The sequence below is a fragment of the Thamnophis sirtalis genome, unplaced genomic scaffold (genome assembly GCF_051295495.1).
Source record: "Thamnophis sirtalis isolate CommonGarterSnake01/CBP01778 unplaced genomic scaffold, rThaSir2_p1.2 scaffold_6, whole genome shotgun sequence".
In the NCBI taxonomy this organism is placed as follows: domain Eukaryota; kingdom Metazoa; phylum Chordata; class Lepidosauria; order Squamata; family Natricidae; genus Thamnophis; species Thamnophis sirtalis.
Window position 1 is genome coordinate 130084483 of NW_028261386.1, and position 16473 is coordinate 130100955.

The 16473-nt window shown below is 42.9% G+C and overlaps 1 protein-coding gene across 1 annotated transcript in view; it reads left to right on the plus strand.

Moving 5' to 3' along the window:
- Positions 1-1937: 1937 nt before the first annotated feature.
- Positions 1938-16473, plus strand: part of HMGCLL1 (3-hydroxy-3-methylglutaryl-CoA lyase like 1) — a 61792-nt gene continuing 47256 nt past the window's right edge. The window contains exons 1-3 of the mRNA XM_087718951.1: positions 1938-2146; positions 12114-12191; positions 16392-16473. The exon at positions 16392-16473 is cut by the window's right edge and continues 26 nt beyond it. Of these exons, the coding sequence (XP_087575077.1) occupies positions 2030-2146; positions 12114-12191; positions 16392-16473 (277 nt within the window). The 5' untranslated portion in view covers positions 1938-2029. The remainder of the gene's footprint in view (positions 2147-12113; positions 12192-16391) is intronic.

Here is a 16473-nt window from a genome sequence, read left to right on the forward strand (position 1 = left end):
CAAATGTTCAAGTTTGTCAAGATCCTTCTGTATCTTTAGCCTGTCTTCTGGAGTGTTGACTATTCCTGCCAGCTTGGTGTCATCTGCAAATTTGACGAGTTCCCCATTTATTCCCTCTTCCAAATCATTGATGAAGATGTTGAAGCGTACTGGACCCAAAACAGAGCCTTGGGGTACTCCACTGCATACTTCCCTCCATGAAGATGCAGTTCCATTGAGGACTACATGTTGGGTGTGGTTGGTCAGCCAGTTACGAATCCATCGGGTGGTGATGCTGTCCAACCATTGAACTTCATTTTATTAGATAGTGATCATGACTATTCATTAATTTTCAAGCAATAAGTGTTGATTTATCACATAGTTTAGTAGCAGAGCATGGGTATCCAGCTAGTTCATTGATAAACATTTGGGAAAACTGTGGAGGGGAATAGTGCGTAGACCTGGCTAGCAACTTCCAACCTAAAAAGTCAACGGGAGGAAGGAGCTGTATCCAAGAGTGCCATTTCAACTGGGCCTCAAGTTTACAGGCTTGTAATTGCATTTATATTACAACTATTTATATTGGTCCTTCATTTGCCTTTTTCATGCCCTATATTTTCCCCAAAGAATCCCCTTTGCATATCTATCGTATCTCAAGGCCTCAAAACCTCTAAGTGTCTTGGATCTCTGCGCGCCCGCCTTCAACTCAGATGCTGACCTGGGTACTTGAGAGACCGCCTGCTGCCAATTACCTCCACTAGACCGATTAGATCCCACACATTAGGCCTCCTCCGAATTCCATCCGCCGGCCAATGCCGGCTGGCGACTACCCGGAGGAGAGCCTTCTCTGTGGCTGCTCCGACCCTCTGGAACGAGCTCCCCGTGGAGATTCGGACCCTCACCACCCTCCTGGCCTTCCGCAAAGCCCTTAAAACCTGGCTGTTCCAACAGGCCTGGGGCTAAAGAGCTTTTGCCCCCCCTCCCCACGAATGGTATGGTTGTTGTGTGCTTTTTAAATTGTGTATTGTTTTGTTTGTCTTTTTATCCCTTATCTGTATCCCTTTCCCTGACTTGGATTGTGAGCCGCCCTGAGTCCCCTCCGGGGAAAAGGGCGGCATATAAGTGCAATAAATTCAATTCAACTCAGATGCATGTTGAACTCTTGCCATGCTGCTCCATGGCGAGGTGGCGCAGTGGTTAAATGCAGCACTACAGGCTACTTCAGCTGACTGCAGTTCTGCAGTTCGGCTGTTCAAATCTCACCGGCTCAGGGTTGACTCAGCCTTCCATCCTTCCAAGGTGGGTAAAATGAGGACCCGGATTGTTGTTGGGGGCGATATGCTGACTCTGTAAACCGCTTAGAGAGGGCTGAAAGCCCTATGAAGCGGTATATAAGTCTAACTGCTATTGCTATTGCTATTCTTCTTCTATATCCTGTCACACCCTTGTCTGTCTGCCATTATGCCCAACTGACCACCTTAAGTCTTAATGGCCTTTTCGAAGTTCTTCCTCAATTCTTCCTCTGCCTGCCTGCCCTCTTTGGGACCTTCTGCCACGATTTTTAACGGTGCCAAAAGTAGAGCCACCTGCTGGATAAGGAGCCCTTCGACTAACCCAGTTTCAATCTCCCACCTTTCTCCGGCAGAAGCAGCTCTTCGAGCCCGCCGAAAGATGGAAATCAACCGATCTGGAAACGGCCACCCGCGCGGGGAATCCCATCTCCGAAACGGCGTCCGAAGCGGCAGAGCAACGCCTGGATCAGACCTCCTCCTTCTCCTCCTCCTCCTCCGGCGACCCAAAGGATGCTTAGCCTTGCGAACTCCCGGCATCCCTCTCCGCCAATCAGAATCGCGAACTCCCGGCATCCCGCTCAGCCAATCAGAATCGCCCGGGATGCCCTCGGATGCTGCGCCCACGCTCGGCCAGGCAATTGGGTTCCGCCGAGCGGCTTTGCAGATGGCTGGGCGCAAAAGCCGCCGGTGGCGGTGACTTGCGGACGGGAGGTGGTGGTGGTGGGCGGCTGGCCGGCTCTTGAGGGGAGACGGGCGCCATGGGCAACGTCCCTCCGGCGCTGAAGCACTGCCTTAGCTACCCGCACCTCCTCAAGGAGCAGCTGGGGATCGGCGAAGCTGCCCAGCAGCCGACTGTTCTGCAACAGCCTGGGCAGGTAGCCGGGTGGCAGAAGGAAGGCCGTTCAGAACCGCAGCTCCAACCCTATGCAGGGAAAGCGGGGGAGGGAAGGAGGACACTCGGGGCTTCCGGCTGAGCAGCTGGCACACAGGCCCGGAGGGCAGTCAGAGGATCCCTGAGAAGGTTGGGGTGGCCTTCAGGTGCCCAGGGCATTTCTGGGCATCCTTGCCTTAGAAGGAGAAAGCATGGGTGCCAGTGCCAACTCTGCCAGTCCTCTGTTATTTTCTGCTAAGACTGCCCTGGTATGCTTCAGGGGACTGGGGTGCTTAAAATTATTTCTAATTTATTTTATTATTTTAATTTTATTTTACAGCTGGGCATAGGGATAGTTCTTTCCTTTGTGCCATCATTCTGCTAATTCTCACCTAATTCTTACAGCTCTGCCTATGGTGTATATAGATCAACCCCTAGACTGTGGCTGTAGCATTATTTATTCCTTCTATTATCTTCTTTTATTCATTAAACATGAAACTCAGTCAACTGAGCATTTAAAAATGTGTCACAAATACCACTGACTGGTGCTAATGGTTGATACAGGTTGCTGCCAGCGTCCTAGGTATCCACCAAGTATTTTCTTAAAATATATGATGTTCCAACCAGCACAGGGTTTTTTTTGCAGCTCCACTGGTGTTGTTGCAGAAAGCTGCAATTTCTTGATGTGTTTTGTAAAATTCTTGGACATGGTATCAAGTGCCCCGATAACAATGGGTATCACTGTTACATGTTTCATCCATAACCGTGTAGTTTCGATGGCCAGGTTGCGATATTTCGTGATTTTTCTTTGACTCTGGCGTCTCTTGGTACAGCGATATTATTATTATTATCGCAACAACAGAATTGTATCACAGCGGCCAGTTGTTTCACCGGATTTGGCATTGATTACTAGTCGGGCCCCACCCAGAGGCCTAGGACGTCGTAACGTATTTTCATAATATGCGTGCAGATCCAAGCAGTGCGGCTTTTTGCATTTGACTGATGGTGATTTTGTCAATTTTTAACTGTTTTAAATGTAATTCCAGTGCTTTTGGAATAGCACCCAGTGTGCCAATTACCACTGGAATTACCACTGCTGGTTTGTGCCATAGTTGTTGAATTTCGATTTTTAAGTCCTGGTATTTTGCAATTTTTTCATGTTCCTTCTCGGCAATCCTGCTATCACCTGGTATTGCGATGTCTATGTTGTTGTTGTTGTTGTTGTTGTTGTTGTTGTTGTGATGATGATGATGATGATGATGATGATGATGATGATGATGATGATGATGTTAATCTTTGGTGAGATTCACAGCCTTTGGGGCTGGTTGGTAGCTCAACAGCTCGAGTCCTAACCAAGGACCTAGGAACTGTTAAGGTAATGTCGGACGATATAAGCTGTCAGTCTGAATTCTGAAGTCCCACAAGATCTTGACTTTCTCGTTCTCTAATTTCTCACTGATGTTCCCAGTGGTTTTTGCTGTACTCAAATCCAAACTTTTGGCACAATTTCCAGTGAATGATCTTAGCAACGCGGTCATGGTGTTGTAGGTAGTCAGTTTGGGAAATTTTGCTGCACCCACTGATCAAGTGGTCGACTGTCTCGTCTTTCTCATTACAGAGGCGACATTTGCTGTTGGTGGTAGCATGTTGAATTTTTGCCTTCATGCAGTTGGTGGCTAAGGCTTGTTCTTGAGGTGCCAAAATAAAGCCTACTGTTTCTTTTTTCAGTGTTCCTGATCTTAACCAGTCCCAAGTTAGCTTTTGGTCAGCTTTGCCTTCAATACTTTTCAAATATTGGCTATGCATAGCTTTGTTTTTCCAATTTTCAGCTCGCTTCTCAATTACTTCTTTCTTATATTCAGCTTTTGACTTAGTTGTCTTTAAAAGGCCTCCTTTATTTAGTTCCTTAATCATTGGTTCTTCACTTTTCTGGATGTAATCATTCAAGCTGTGTTTTTCTTCTTCCACAGTCTGTTTTACTTGTAGGAGTCCTCGACCACCCTCTGCTCTTGGTAGATATAATCGGTCAACATCACTTTTAGGGTGCAAAGCATGATTCATTGTCATAAGCTTCCTTGTTTTTCTGTCCAAATTGTCCAACTCCATCTGGGTCATGTCAATTATTCCTGCAGAGTATCGAATCACATGTATAGCCCAGGTATTTATGGCTTTTATGATGTTTCCTCCACTCAATTTGGACTTTAATATCTTGCGAATTAGTCAAATGTACTTGGCTGAAGTTAATTCCTTGACTTTATTATGCATTAAATCATAGGCCTCTAAAATCCCCAAGTACTTGTAGCCTTCTTCTGGTTTTACTGCCTTTCTCATTTCTTCATTCTCAAGTTCTATTCCATCATCTTCTATGACCTTCCCTGCTTTGGCTGCCATTGTTGCACATTTGTCAATTCCAAACTGCATACCAATGTCTTGGCTAAATTCTTTTGTGCTTTCAATTAATAAATTCAGTTCAGCTTTTGTTTTACCAAACAGCTTCAAATCATCCATGTACACCAAGTGCGAAATTTTCAGTCCTTTCTTTGCAAGTTCGTATCCATAGTTCCTCTTCTTCAAAATGATTGTCAGTGGTAGCCTTGAGAGCATAAAAAGTAGGGGTGAAAGGGAATCACCCTGGAATATGCCTCGTTTAATTTCACACCCAGTACTTCTTCATTACCTATAAGCTGCATTTTCCAAAGGTTCATTGAAGTTTCCATGGATTTTTGTATGTTGCTGCTGATGCCAAACATTTTCAGGCATTTCTTGATCCAGCTATGGGGAACTGAATCAAATGCTTTCTTATAGTCTATCCAAGCCATGAACAGGTTGGTTTGTCTTTTCTTTGAATTCTTTAGGATTAGTTTGTCAATCAGCAGTTGGTCCTTTGTTCCTCTTGAATTTTTGCAGGATCCTTTCTGTTCTACAGGAAGCAAGCTATTTCTTTCCAAGTATCCATAAATTTGGTTTGCAATGATACCAGTAAGGATCTTGTATGTTGTTGGCAAACAGGTGATTGGCCTATAGTTTCCAGGATCCTTTCCTTTTTCTTTATCTTTTTGGATCAAAAATGTCCTTCCAGTTGTCATCCATTCGTCATTTTCAGGTGTTTTTAAGATCTGGTTCATTTGGGCTGCCAATCTTTTGTGCACACTTGTAAGTGCCTTTAACCAGAAGCCATGTCACTCATCTGGTCCAGGCGCACTCCAGTTCTTCACTTTTCTTGACTGTCTTTGCACCATTTCTTTTGTTATTTTCACATCTTCCATTTTATTGAACTTTAATAGAATCCTCAATCTGTTAGATCCATTTTGCATTTCTGTTGTGTTTCTTGTTGTTTTCCCATAAATTCTTCCAGAATTTCAGAGCTTTCTCTTTGCCAGGCTTTTCATTTGTTGTTACTCCATCTCCATTTTCTAAGATCTTATAAAATTGGTGCTGATTTGCTCTGCACTGTGAGTTTTCCTTGAATTGAGTTACTCGGTTTTCATATCTTTTAATCTTTTCAGCAACGACAACAACCCTCTGCTTCAGCTCTACAATTACTATCACAATCTCTTTATTCTCCAACCGAATTTTCCATTTAGGCTTCCTCTTCTTGCCTCTTTGGTTCTTTTGTATTTTCAAACCCAATTTCTTGGTGGTTATGAAGGCTGCTGCATACATCAGCTGGTTTGTTTCAGCTAATGTAGTGGTTTGAATGGTTTGCACAGCCTCATTGACCTTTTTTAGTACCTTTCTCAATTCTTTCCAGTTCACTTGGTTCAGCTTTGGCAAACATGTTCTTTCAGCATCTTCCATTCGATGCTTTATTTTCTCAGCTAATTGAGCAATATCTGTTGGTGATTGTTCTTCATTGCTTCCTTGTTCTTTATCTCCATCCATTTCAGCATCCTCTTTTCTAGTTCAGCCAGAGTCCAGTTGATGATTCCAGCTGAGTAGCATATCACTGGAACTGCCCATGTATTAATGGCTTTAATTATGTTTCCAGCATTCAGCTTTGATTTTAACATTTTGTGGACCCTCCTGATGTATTCCTTTTGTGTTGACTCTTTGACTTTTCCATTCAAGATGTTACCTGCTTCCAATATGCTTAGGTACTTGTAACCATCATCCTTTGCTAATTCCATTTCCCAGTTCTATTCCTTCTGTTTTATTTTCTTTATTCATTAAACATGAAACTCAGTCAACTGAACATTCAAAAATGCGTTACAAATACCATTGACTGGTCCTAATGCTTGATACGGGTTGCTGCTAGCATCCTAGTTGTCAACCAAGTACCTTCTTCAAATATACAATAGCAATAGCAATAGCAGTTAGCAATAGCAGTTAGACTTATATACTGCTTCATAGGGCATTCAGCCCTCTCTAAGCGGTTTACAGAGTCAGCATATTGCCCCCAACAATCCAGGTCCTCATTTTACCCACCTCGGAAGGATGGAAGGCTGAGTCAACCCTGAGCCGGTGAGATTTGAACAGCCGAACTGCAGAACTGCAGTCAGCTGAAGTAGCCTGCAGTGCTGCATTTAACCACTGCGCCACCTCGGCTCGGTATCATCAATGTTCTGATGATTTAAAGAACTAGCAGCCAATAAGCCTTATTTCTGTCATCTACAAGGTTTTCACCAAGATAATAGCAAGAAGAATATTGAGAACATTAAATGATTTATAGCCAAGGGAGCCAACAGGGTTCAGAAGTGGTTACAGAATCACATCCGGGTTGTTCAGCAAGTCATTGAAAGGCACAATGAGCACACCATGTCTCTGCCCATGGCTTTCATTGACTATGAAAACACATTTGACTCAGTATTCCAGTAACGCTTACATTCATTCCTGCTTTCCACTCGTGTAAAGAATAGCATGGAAAAAAGCCTAATCATCTAAACTAGACTTGTATAGTTATTCTTAGTATGATAGAGAACTCTGTAAATGGCATTGTTAAAGTACTAAATTTGAAGGTTGACCACTTCAATAAACGAACAAGGTTAAACAAGTTATCCTGGTTGAATGCTTCTTTCAGAATTTAAGATAGCAGGAGTAAATAACGTAATGGATTTCCATAGGGGTAATTTGGTGAAAAGAAATGCTTGGGTAAGTTTGCTGAACTATTTTGGCTTGACCTAGAAAGATTCTAGGAATTAATTTCAAACCTCACTTTCTCTATTTCCTATGAGGAAAGAAAAATGGAAGGCAAAATGAAAGCATTTGTTCATAACTTCCATTATATTTTGCCATATGCATTTCATACAAGTGGAATAGAAGAGGAAAAATTTTTTCCGCTCTCTTTTCATCCCTGCAGCTTTCAGGTTGCTTCTACAGATAGATGTATAGAGTTGATTATGTACATTTAAAAAAAAAACCAATTTAGGGTTGCCACTAAATGTATAATGTTGCCTGAAGCCAGTTCCGACTCTTACTGTCTGATTTATCGCCCCCACATAAAATACATCTCCATCATGTTCACTTCTTAAATATTTAGACATGCACTTTTAAATGTATCTAAAAATACAGTGTGTGAAAACACCCTTAGGGCTTTGAAGTTTTTTCCTGGTATATGAGGAGGTGAAGAAGAGATAAATCCTGAACATCAGAGGAAAGTCTGCTTCCCCTTATGCACACATTCCTGATGAGTTTCAGTCTTGGAAGGCTTTATTATTTTAATTTTCCAAATTAAGTAGTATTTAGATTCGTAAATATCCCTTGGAGTCTTCTATTATTTCGGAAGTGTTTTGCTCTAATGGATTTTAGAAACCATTATTACTTCTGGCAATCTGTTCATTAGGATAAGATTTCCCCCAAAAAGTATGGTTTTAATTTTAGGTTACTAAAAGTCTTAGATCTTTTGAGCTATTTTGATGCCATATATTTTCCATCATGTTCTTATTCACAGGCTTGCTATGTGCTGTCTGTGCATTTTGCTTTTACGCTGTTTTAAACTTTCCACCATTTCATTTTGCATGGTATTCACTCAATTTCTTTACCGTATACATTTGCCTATTTTTCCATTTGATGTTACTGCTGAATCTTCTCCAGTTGGATTGTCTCTCATTGGTTGTATCTCTTTTTTAGTTTGCCACAGGTATATCTAGGAAGATGATATAGTCTTGCTTATTTGTTGTTGTCTCAAATTCTCCTGATATGTCACAATCAGGTTTTTTTGGGTCAACCTAGTCCCATTTTGGCTTTACATTGACTAGATCTACGATGGTGTCGATTTTCACCCAAGATCAAGGTGACCAGACATCCCGCTTTTGGCGGGACAGTCCCGAATTTTAAAAATTTGTCCCGCGTTCTGTGGCGTTTTAAAAACGTCCTGATTTTTGGAAAGAATGCACAACAAGCTAGGGAACGGCGGGACAACGGGAAGGAAATATATGGTTTTCAGCGGCCATGTGGCTATTTCGCCAGGATATGAGTTTTATATTATTTTTATTAATTTTATAATGTTAAACTTTAATAATAACAACAAGCCGGCAAGAATGCCTAAGAGAGACAGCTACCTGGTATGCTAGAGAGCCAGTGTCAAATAAATAAGCTGGTTAGAGTTTTGGCATGCAATAGGGCAGTTTCCGAACTACCTCTCATGATTAAGACATGGTTGCTAAACCATGCAAGTTTTAGCATTCCTTAGCTGTAAGGAATGTTGAAACAGGAATTTATTTATTCCTTGAGTATCCAATCACTTGGCCAATAAAGACTATTCTATTCTACATTCTATCCTATCCTATCCTATCCTATCCTATCCTATCCTATCTCTGTTCTTTATAATACTATTGTTGTGAACTAGTACACACTTGACTCAGTGTGCAACTGAACCTACTAAGGGCTGATTCACACCAGTGGTGGGTTTCAAAATTTTTTGGAACCTCTTCTGTAAGCGTGGCCTGCTTTCCACGTCCACTGGTGGAACCTCTTCTAACCGGCTCGGTAGATTTGACGAACCAGTTCTACCAAACTGGTGCGAACCAGTAGGAACCCACATCTGATTCACACAAGCTGGGTTATTTGTTGTTTCACTGGTCAGCATTGTATTTAAAGACGTGCCTCTTGGGGCTGAGTTATCCTCCTTAGGCTTTTGAGCTTAATGTTGCAGTCAGTCATATATTTGCTAGGGGGTAATCATGCAAATGCAGCCTTTCCATTGCCATGGGCTGAGGTTGATTCAAGGCCAAAACTGAATTGCAATATCAGTTCTTGGGAATGGAAATGTATATTGCTCTTACGTAACGCAATTATGATGAAACTAAGCTAAAAGAGACTCTTGAGATCTATAATGCCATACAACTTCAAACAGGTGGGGGTTTCTGGTTACCTATGCAATGGATATGTGCCATCTGCAGGAATACTGGGCTTTCTCCTAGTATTACAGTAGATTGCTGCATTTGGCTTATGAGCTGAACAGCAGGGTTCCACCACAAAACCGCGTTCGACTAAAGCGCGCTCGCCGAAACCGCATAGCTGACGTCATCACAGCGCGCAAAAAAAAGCACGCTGTGAACGATAAAGCTAAAATTAACCCCTAAACCTAAACCTAACCCCCCTAACCCTAAACCTAACCCTAAACCTAACCCTTAACCTAACGCTAACGCTAACCCTAAGCCTAACCCTAAACCTAACCCTAAACCTAACCTTTAACCTAACCCTAACCCTAACCCTAACCCTAACCCTAACCCTAACCCTAACCCTAACCCTAACCCTAACCCTAACCCTAACCCTAACCCTAACCCTAACCCTTAACCTAACCCAAACCCTAACCCTAAACCTAACCCTTACCTTAACTTGAATCGGCTTGCTTTCAAAGCGCTTTTAAAAGTGCCCTTTTTTTCTCCGCGGTCGCTGTTGTCGCCCTGCTGATGACGTCAGTGACGCGGTTTAATCGGGCGCGCTTTAGTGGAGCACGGTTTTGTCGTGCCACGGAACAGCAGAGGTATTTCCTGAATGTAGAGAAAGCTAAGATGTCTGCTAATGTTTTTGAATCCTAGTTTCAGGAGAGGGGACGTTATTAGCAGTGCTCCCCCCCTCTCTCTTTCTTTGTATGTAGCTGATTTGCTTACAGCTGAGGTAAATTTAAGAAGGCTGTAATTCCATGATTAAAAGGTTAGCAGCATTTCCTATTATAAACCCATGTTTGAATCACTTTATAAGTCGAGAGAGAGGAGCAGGAATTAAATATTTCGATTAACATATTTGGCAGACAAGATCTTAAGCCTTTTCTCTCTTGTTCAAATTGTGTGGCGTCTGAGGAGGATGGGAAACCAGTGACGCTCTCTGTTTGGAAGGAGGCATTTTTGAGGAGAGAAAATTTTATATTCAGTTTTCTCTCTCTCTCTTTTTTTTTTGCCAACACCTGATAAATGGAAAATGCTCCAGGCTCTTAGCTTTTTATGTAAAGCCCTTTCTTGCTGATATTCCACAAAGTTTACCCATAGGACTTACCGCTTCACAGAGCTAATATCAGATTCAATAACCTTTCATTATTTTTAATAAACATGCATTTTTGTTGGATCAAATTTAGGAAGACATCTTAATATACTGAAGGAACAGTTAACATTTGTTGCAGGGGTGGGTTTCAACCGGTTCGTGGCGGTCCCTGCGAACCGGTTGGTCGGCGAACCTGGAAGTAAGTAACTTCCGGGAATGGCGAAGGGCGCACCCGCCCGCCCGCCCGCCCGCGCTCCTTACCCGGTTTTGACAAGTTCTGCACTTCCACGCATGCGCAGGACGCATACAGCGCCTGCGCGATCCTCCAGGAGCAGCTGGAGCATCGCACAGACACTAGTACGCATGCGTGAGCCACGCGCATGCATGCACACATCACGCGCGTGCACGAGGACGCCGCCAGCCCCGTTCCAACTGAAACGGTTGGAACGGGGCGAGAAACCCACCCCTGATTTGTTGCCAGTTTTTTTTTAAAAAAAATCTTTACTTTTTAGTTTTAACTGTAAGGGACCACAGAATAAATTTTACACTAGAGTTGACTTGTTGATGTTTTTATGTTTACATTTTAAATCTTGCTCCTTTGAATTTTTTTTTAAGATAACTGTATGCTATAAATATAATTGAGAGTTTAAAAGGAGGAGGAAGAAGGTGGGTATGTTTGCCGTCTTGAGTTATTTGTAAATAGCGATAGCACTTAGACTTATATACCACTTTATAGTCCTTTACAGCCCTCTCTAAGCAGTTTAAAGAGTCAACTTATTGCCACCAACAATTTGGGTCACTTTACCAAGATGGATGGAAGGCTGAGTCAACCTTGACGTGGCGAGGATTGAACCCCTGGCAATCAGCCTCACTGTCGGAGTCTGGTGGCAGCTCCAACGGCTCCTGTTGGGCCACAACACATATATGTATATGCACACACTTATATAGTTGTATAAAATATGGATCTGATCTAATGCCTTGATTGGTAGCTAATTTGTTGGAAATGTTTTGTTTAGGAAAACGTCGGTAAGCATGAATGGCGGAAATCTTCTTCTCAAATTGCCTTCCAAGAAAGATTACATTTCCATAACCATATTTCATCTTTACTCTCCTTTGATCACAGGATTAGCATCTGGAATACAGATTTTATGCAAATGTCGCTAGTTGCTAATATAAATTATTCCCAAACTAGATGAAAATCAGTTTCTTGAAAATGTAAACGTTATGTTAGGAGGAACTGGCTGTGATCAAATTGACCCTCTTCTTATTTTCTCGTAAGAGCAGAGTTAGGCTTCACCTTTGGTCGAAAAAGGCTATCGTGTTTTAGAATCCTGGCCGTTTGATCCTAATCTGCAAGGAAACATTTCCATGATGATGAAAAGACATTTTTGCAAAGATTCTTTATGATCACTTTCATGGTTTCCCCCTTTCACATCCCTGAACCTGTTTCTAGTATGAAAACAAGCTGTAGCCAGAGCCCTAAGGAGGGAGCCTTAGCGTAGATTAAACTATAATCTTTTACGTGCTAACAAATCTTTCATATTATGTTTCAGGAATTGCTTACAAGTGGATTTCCTGAGTTTGTTAAAATAGTGGAAGTTGGTCCAAGAGATGGATTACAGAATGAAAAGGTATGTTAACAATGGGGATAGCGAGCCTTTGAGGAAGACAATACTGTATTAATTAAGCCCAGATATTCGATCGTGCCATTAAAAGTTTACAACAATATAGAAAAGGCCCCAGAGTTTAGGTCTTGATCCCCCTCTTTTGTGATGTTTTAAAATGTAAGGTTAATTAATAACTTGGTGTAAGCATTTTCTTAGTACTTATTGTAGTAATTTCCTAGCTGTTGCAATAGTATTGTCTTCAAAAACTTTCCTCTTTAAAATATCAACAAAATATGACTATAACAAAAGGAGAAGCACTGAACATTGTTTCATCTCATTCAAGTGATTATATTTTTTTTTAATCGTGTCAGTATTTTTAGTATTTTAGTATTTAGTATTTTATTGTCACTTATAGGCCGCCCTTTTCCCTGAGGGGACTCAGGGCGGCTTACAACTCATGGGAAGGGGGTGCAAGACAGAACGTAAAATAATATGTGAGTACAAAAATAAAATAGCAATAAAACACAACATTCATTCAACATTCGGGTGGGGTGTATGAAGATCTTATCCCCAGGCCTGACGGGATAGCCAGATCTTAAGGGCTGTGCGGAAGCTCTGGACGGTGGTGAGGGTGCGAATCTCTACGGGGAGATCGTTCCAAAGGGCCGGAGCTGCTACTGAGAAGGCTCTCCTCCGCGTAGTCGCCAGTCGGCACTGACTGGCGGATGGAACTCGGAGGAGGCCCACTCTGTGCGATCTGATGGGACGAAGGGAGGTAATCGGCAGAAGGCGGTCTCTCAAGTACAGTATGAAATCAATCAGTAGTACAATATACAATAGCAACTTAAGAATATTAAGAATATTAAGAAAAGGACTCTGACATATTGTATTAATTGAGAGAACCCCACAAAACGTCTTTACAAGCCTCACTCCATATGGAAGTCATTTCTGTTTGGTGACATTCCATATAGCTTCAATGACATATGTTTGTCACTTAGCTGATGCCCAGCCTATGGGGTTTCCCCGTTTTGTTATTAATTTGTAAGAAAAAAAGTTCCTCGTTAAGTGAGAAAGACCTGTGTACCATCTCCTTCCATGTGATTTGATCTCTCTCTCTCCCTGCATTCTTCAGCCACCTGACCTGTTATCTGGAATATTGCCATGTAGAAGCATGTGCTTTGCAGCTCATGCAATGTTTACATGTGAAAAGCAAAGCCTTGGCATGGAAGCTACCCCAAGTGATGCAGAGGTGACAAAAGTCATAGGGCAATTGGTGATGTTTGCATAACCAAACAGAACAGTGGTGGGTTTCAAAAATGTTTGGAACCTCTTCTGTAGGTGTGGCCTGCTTTCCAGAGGAGAGCCTTCTCTGTGGCTGCTCCGACCCTCTGGAACGAACTCCCCGTGGAGATTCGTACCCCACCACCCTCCAGGCCTTCCGCAAAGCCCTTAAAACCTGGCTGTTCCGACAGGCCTGGGGCTAAAGATTCGTCGCCCCCTTTCGAATGGTATGATTGTTGCGTTTTTTTAACTATGTATTGTTTTGTGTTGTTGTTAAACTGTCTGTATCCCCCTTTCCCTTCTTTGAGTTGTGAGCCGCCCTGAGTCCCCTTAGGGAAAAGGGCGGCATACAAATGAAATAAAACTCTAAACTCTAAACTCTAAACTCCGGGTCCACTGGTGGAACCTCTTCTAACCGGTTTGGTAGATTTGATGAACCGGTTCTACCAAACTGGTGCGAACCAGTAGGAACCCACCTCTGAAGCAGAAGCACTTGGTCAACATGAGCTGATCACAAAAAGCTAAGTAGGGTCGGACCTGGTTGGTACTTGGATGAGAGTTGATAAAGCTTGTAGATGGACTGAGAAGCAGAAAAAATGTCCTAGAAGAAGGCAATGCAAACTGCTTCTGTTTTGTTAGAAGAATCTTGGAAGTTTGATGAACAGGAGAGCCAGTTTGGTATAATGATTAAGGTTCTGGCCTAGAAACCAGGAGACTGTGAATTATAGTCCTGCCTTAGGCATGAAAGCTGGCTGGGTACTCTTGGGCTAGTCACACTATCTCTGCCCAAACCACTTCACAGGATTATAGCTGGGGTGAAAATAGGAGGAGGACAGAGATATTTGCCACCTTTATTCACTTATAAAGCGATACATTAAGGGAAATAAAAATCTAATCTAAATAAACAAGTAAATAAAGCTTACATGTGCCCATAAAATTATCAGTAGTCGTATCTACATATAAAATGATGCCTTGCAGTGTTTCAGTGATATTTTAACACAAGTACAAACAGATAAACCAGTACATATATTTTGGAACATCACTATGTTATCACCAGTCTCTCCTTCATCAGTACTTATATAAATTAAGGAAGTGGTGCTTTTTCTTCCATAGCCACTCCAGGTAACATTTCTGGAATACATTTGAGAAGGCAGGAAGATGGAAGTTACTTAGTAAAGTGTTGTGGCCAGGCAGGCCACCAGCGTGACCCGACTAAAGCGCGAACATCATAAGCGCGCCGACAAAACCGCGGCGCTAAAACCGCGATGTCAAAAGCGCGCCGACAACAGCGCGCCGACAGAAGCGCGATTTAAGTTAAGGTAAGGTTTAGGGTTAGGTTTAGGGTTAGGTTTAGGGTTAGGTTTAGGGTTAGGGTTAGGTTTAGGGTTAGGTTTAGGGTTAGGTTTAGGGTTAGGTTTAGGGTTAGGTTTAGGGTTAGGTTTAGATTTAGGTTACAGCGCACTTCTGTCGGCGCGCTGTTGTCGGCGCGCTTCAGGGCTCATTTGTCACTCATTCGTCGCGCGGTTTTGTCGGCACGGTTTTGTCACCGCGGTTTAGTCAGGCTCGCTTTTGTTGTTCGCGCATTTGTGGTGGAACCAGCCACCAGGTGGCGGCAGAGCATTGGATCAGAGGGAGTGTTCAGGGAAACACTTGGGAGTTGTTGCAGGATGCACCCCGTCGAAGGGTTACTCGATGGAAGGAACAACTGAGTACTTACAGGAGATGATTGCAAGCAGCTGTTGCTCATTGGGATCCTCTCCTGAGTATAAAGAGACTGCTGGTGCCATGCCCTGGTGGCAGAAGTCAACGTTTCGTTCCATTCCTGTTCTAGTGACTGTTCTTGTTCGCATTCACAAACCGAGAGAAGCCAACTTGGATAAGTGGGTTGAGATAAGAGAAGCCGGGTTTGCATTTTGTCATGAGTTATAGGACTTCTGCCAGAGCTATTATCTTTGTTTATTTGGACTTGCAGCCAACAAGAGCTTGGACTGATTAAAAGAAACCTTTTTAGTTACGTGGCTTTCGGCTTTCATTCCTGGACGGAGAAGGGGGGTCAGAACAGTAAAGGATGGAAAGTTAAAAGCCCATAGGTAGAAGGCAGGGGTGGATTTCTCGCCCCGTTCCAACTGGTTCGGTTGGAACGGGGCCGGTGGCGTCCTCATGCACGCATGCGTACTAGCGTCTGCGCGATGCTCCAGCTGCTCCTGGAGGATCGCGCAGGTGCTGTATGCGTCCTGCGCATGCGTGGAAGCGCAGAACTCATCAAAACCGGGTAAGGACCGCGGGTGGGCAGGCGGGCCCTTCGCCGTTCCCGGAAGTTACTTACTTCTGGGTTCGCCGACCAACCGGTTCGCAGGGAGCGCCGCGAACCGGTTGAAACCCACCCCTGGTAGAAGGAGAAGTCCCTGTTTCCATGACAATGGAAATAGTGACAGCAGCTTTCTGACTTTTGTCTTACTTTGTGACTAAATGATTTCCCCATGTTTCTTCTATCATAAATGTATTACATTTCCATCCTTGTCTTTCTCTTAATCTCAGAGGCTTTAAATTGTAAGCTCTTGGGGCCAGAGCCTCACTTTCTGCTTTGATCTGGTTGGGGCAATGCCAGTGACTGTAATAGTCAGAAAAAAAATATGTTCTGTATTCCCAAACATGTGCTACCCATAGCCTTTACTCCATCTGACCGTGTCACTTGTATTAAACAGATATTGCAGACTCTGAGGAAGAGCCAACAGTAGTGCATATTACAAGTTATTTCCTGGGGATGTGTGTTAGTTTCCTTTTTGACCAAGAAAAGAGCATCTGGGCCCAATATCCTAAAACATCACTAGTGATTTTTACGTTTTGTTTTATGGCCTTATAAATAGTTTGGTGTGTGGATCTAAGATGTTTTTAACACATGGCAATGTGCTGTATAGAAATGATATTCCTTCCAATTCGCAGGCTATACTTCCTACAGATGTGAAAATTGAGTTAATCGACCAACTTTCCCAAACTGGCTTGTCTGTCATAGAAGTGACAAGTT